The sequence below is a fragment of the Triticum aestivum genome, unplaced genomic scaffold (assembly GCF_018294505.1).
Source record: "Triticum aestivum cultivar Chinese Spring unplaced genomic scaffold, IWGSC CS RefSeq v2.1 scaffold27977, whole genome shotgun sequence".
In the NCBI taxonomy this organism is placed as follows: Eukaryota; Viridiplantae; Streptophyta; class Magnoliopsida; order Poales; family Poaceae; genus Triticum; species Triticum aestivum.
The window spans coordinates 124,246-128,850 of NW_025228057.1; the positions used below are offsets into that span (position 1 = coordinate 124,246).

Consider the following 4,605-nt stretch of genomic DNA (forward strand, 5'->3'; position numbering starts at 1 on the left):
GCCTCCGTCAGCTCGCCGCGCCGACCACAACACTCCCTGCAGGCACGAGCGCCCCGCACCGCCCGAGCTGCACAAGAGTGATGAAAAACTGAGAGGCCCGCCGCCGCCGACGCCGCGCGGGCTTTGCCCGGCGGCGCTTGCCGGCGGCGGCAGGGGAGGAGGAGTTTGGGGGCGGCTAGGGTTAGCGCCCGAGTCGCCCGCGGGAGGGCGACGCGGGGCTCCTGTTTGGGTCGTCTCCGTACTAATTGACTTAACGGTGAAATCTCAACACTGTATATGTTTTATTAGTAGTATAGAAGAAGAGCAAACTACTAGTAACAGAATCTGCGTCTAGTAATAAGAATCTGATGTGGTGTCAGGTGTTTTTCACCGATTTTTTCATTTGTTCACCGTATAAATTTATTTTTCTATCTGATGTGGTACTAAATTTTTGTGCGTTCGTCTATTTTTTTAGCAATGCAGAATTTTGTGCTCGGCCCGCACACGCTGTGGCTCAGCGAAGCCAGTCCACTTATTTGCCAGCCCATGTAGCTGCAAAAGCCTATTTCTCGTTCTGGGCGGTAGATAGTCGGAATTCGAACAGGGCGCTTAAGACTAGACAGGCCCGTTTTGTTTTTAGATATAAATTAATTTTTATTTTTACATTATTTCATAATTAATTTTTTTAACAAAGTTCAGAATTTTATTTTTTGTCTAATTTTCAAAAATGTTTGATTTAAAATATTGTCTTTCCCTTTTGAAAAATGTTTGGAACATTAATTTAGTTTCTCTTTCTGATTTATTTTAAATTCAGAAATATTCCAAAATTGTTTTCCATTTAAAAAACATGTATTTAAAAAATATTTGAAATTTGAAATATATTCCTGTTTTAGTGAAATGTTCATATATTCAAAATAATGTTCACGATTAAAAACACATTTTATAAAATTACTCGAAATGTTCAAAACATTTTCTTTTTTCAAAAGTCGGACACAAATTTTGTAGTTTCAAATTTTGTTCATGTTTTTTTTTCAAAATGGACGAAACATTAAAAACATTGTTCGTATTTTCAAAAAAAAATCACGTTTGCAAGAATATTCGACAATTCATATTTTTAAAAAAGTTCAAAATATCTACTCCACTATAAAAGCACGAGAGGGGGGAGAACCAAATCATCCTATCCGTCGAAACCTCCAATCTGATGGTCTACATCCTTTCAGCATACTAAACGCATTTTATGCTTTAATTACCCACCATGCCATTACGTTAATTATTTGCCCACCATGCCATTATTGGCTTAACATCCTCAGGAACACGTCCCGTCAAAAAAAAAACATCCTCACGAACACGTCGCTGCCCTCTGCCCTCTCGCGACCACGCCGTCGGGGCAGTTTTGGCCACCGCCCCACACCTCGCCCCGCCTCTTCCCCAGATCCTCCCCGCCAGCCACCGCCCTCGACCCGTGCCTCCGTTTGCACGCGCCGCCGGACCGCCGCGCCCACGCTCCAGGTGCTCGGGCCGCCCTGTCCACGCGCCGCCCGGGCCGCCGCGCCCACTCGCCGCCCAGACACAGGCGCCGAACCTCCACGCTGCAGGTGCTTTACCCTCAGATTCTTCCTGGTTGCAGTGATAATTTTTGGTTGAATTGTACGCATGTTCAATACCACTTCCTGGTGCTAGATGTATTGGAGACGGCAGGCAGCGGCAGCAGGCTCAGATGCGCACTTCTCTGGAAGTCCAGGCAGCCGGCAGCATGCAGCCAAGACCCAAGACGATGGGCTAGGTGCTTCATCTCCCGCCCCGCGCAGTAGGTTCAGTAAGCTTTGCCTCCAACATGTGGCCTAACTATTGACTTGTCCGACTCAAGTCTGCATGTGTTCTTATCCAATTCCGCATGTGTTTCTTTCTCTTTTGTTGATTAGATTACTCTTTTGTGTGACAACCCTATTTTGCGTGTTTAAGTTATGCCATATGCGATCATGAATTCATGATTGTAGAGACTACAGAGGAACTCCAGATTGCTTTGTTAGGAAATTAAACCGTAGGGCATTCACGTGTGAGTACAGTGACATAATAAAACTGTCAAAATTGTACAACAACAATGCATCATATGAATGAACACTGTAATTGCATTTTGCTGTAACTAGAAGTTCAGTAACTAAAAGGTAAACCCACAATTGACATGCCGTTGCTTTAGTTGGCCAAAAGAGACATGTTTCTGAAAATACATTCATCAAGTTCTTTATTGCCTATAAATACCACCTGTAAGTATTCCATCTTCATTTCATAAATTCACTATTTGGACCATTAAGCACAGACAAGAATCAATTCGGAATATGGACCTTTAAGCACAAACATAAATTATGTGTACCAATCGCATATTTTTCTGGTACAGGATTGACCTCTATGGCCCGATATCTCCAAATACAGCTCAAACACACGAATGAGTTGATGCTGCCTCATCCCACGTTGGTGCAGTCTACTCTTTGGTTGGTGTCGAGCTACAGTTCCGATGCCTTGCTGCTCAGGTCGGGAAAAGGCACGGGTAGTGCACACACTGTCGTTTGTTGCTGGGATCAACACGCTCCTGTGGTGAATTTATGGTATGACTTCTACAGACTGTATTCATGGTCGAGAATCTGAATTTTGTGTTTACTATGGGAAGAGCCAGCAGAACAGATTGTATGCATGATTCATGTATATTAAGGACCTACTGGTTTCATTCTTTGGTGTATGTATGGTTAAATGCAGGTTTGGTATTATCTTCATTCAAATTTTTCGCGTCTCAGGCACGCATGCTATTAGTAGACCTGTAGCTTTTCCATGCTTCAACTTATAGTATGCAGTGTAGATTGATGATGTCAAGTTGGACACTTATATATTTTAACTTCAATTATATATAGGCTTCTATCTCGCATGGATGCCTAGGTGGCTGTTGCTGTCGCCTTCATGCGCGAGAGCTGGTTTGTCGCCGAGGTCGCCAGGCAGAAGTGTCCTTTTCTGCTTCGAGCTGCTTTGACCGGTGGCACACTTCAGGGACAATGCTCTCACCATGGACAGCACAGTCGTGGGACTCGTGGTCGCTGGCGGAAAGGTGGAGCAAGAGGTCTCTGAAACTGCAGCAGAACGAGTCTGTAGAGACGATGTTGAATTTTATCTAGGTTTTTTCATTTGTTTTGAACCATCCAGGAGAGACAAGGTTGCTTCATTTGTAAGCTCAAAACTCTTTATGATTGTATCATGCTTCTCTACCCAGTTCATTGAACCTATGCAATTGGTTGTCGGTGTTTGATCCCATTAGTAGTATGATCAATTTTGTTTCGAGACATGCAGTCCCCAAATCCAACACTCCCCACGATCCGACGAATGGGAGAGGGAAGCTGAGGCAATGGCCGCGCAACTGTAGACAAACAGTTTAACACTGAGGTATTATAATGTAATGAAAATAATTGTTTGTTTCTTCTCGTGCCATTCTATGTAGGTCTGCTACGTACAGTTCATGTACTGTTCTGTCCTTGCATTGTTTTCTTCTACTATTTTTGTTGTATATTAATTAGTACGTCGGTTGGTGTGAAATTCCCCATGTTTTGGTTAATCTAGGCGGTAAAAATATGTTCAGTTTGGTAGGCTGTACACTTGTTAAACCACTTTTAACTGAACTTGTACAAGCATCAAATCTAGGATATTTCAAGTCTCTTCACAAAAAATATACTACATAGCAGTAGTTTCATCTTATTGTTCTACCAACCTGAGTTTGAGGTGTATTTGTGGTACTTTGAAGTATAAAAATTGCAGTAATTGTCCTTCCTCTCTTTTTTTTTGTATTCTTTTAGCTCAGGCTTACACTTTGTGACTGGGCATTAAATTACATTCTTCTGTTTTGCTGTTGCAAAGAGAGAATAAAAATGGGATGCGCTGCCACATGAAAAACTTGGACCAATTGATAAGATACCAAATCTGGGCACTATGTAGTTGTTCTGCATCTGAAATCTCTTTATATATAGTAGTTGAGTATACTGTAGTTAATTTCACCGATATTTGTGTGTCAGTTATTTGGTTATTTGGTCTGAACCTACAATCCAAGGTTAGTAATTATTTAGTCTGAACCTACAATTCCTTTTCATGTCTTGTTGTAAAATTCTCTTGACACAAAGAGTTTCCGGAGGTTGGATAGCAATCTGAAAATTCCAGTGTGTGCTTCAAGATGCATGCATCTAATTTTGGAGCCTATTCATGTGGTTCAGCATATTGCCACCACACTCCATATCTCACAGGATTTAGAGCAGAGGGCCTTTTATAATAAATACTACATAACATAGTGTTGTTCGGTGGGATGCAATTTTTTTGTTTCATTCATCCGCTATCCTTGTTGTATTTTACATAGCTTATAATACTATTTGCTTTGTTTCAGGGGTAGGATATGCAATATAGGATAACTTGACTAAGCTTTGTGAAATTTTGGTTCCATTGGGTGACTTTTATTTTCCTTTGATGGCTAAGATGCACATGGAAAATCACATAATTTGATCCTTCCGAGTCTGGTAGATTCGCTACCAATGGTCGACTTAGTACTTATCTTGTGCTGCATAATTGTTTCAGATTACCATCCTTGTACAGCAGCAAATC

General features: G+C 41.8%; 1 protein-coding gene across 1 annotated transcript in view; it reads left to right on the plus strand.

Annotated features, from left to right (window-relative positions):
* LOC123172982 (uncharacterized) overlaps window positions 1-3,173 on the plus strand; it is a 4,001-nt gene extending 828 nt beyond the window's left edge. Inside the window, exons 2-5 of the mRNA XM_044589856.1 lie at window positions 1,290-1,574; window positions 1,660-1,786; window positions 2,375-2,582; window positions 2,883-3,173. Coding sequence (XP_044445791.1) covers window positions 1,290-1,574; window positions 1,660-1,786; window positions 2,375-2,582; window positions 2,883-2,907 — 645 coding nt within the window. The 3' untranslated portion in view covers window positions 2,908-3,173. The remainder of the gene's footprint in view (window positions 1-1,289; window positions 1,575-1,659; window positions 1,787-2,374; window positions 2,583-2,882) is intronic.
* Window positions 3,174-4,605: the final 1,432 nt, after the last annotated feature.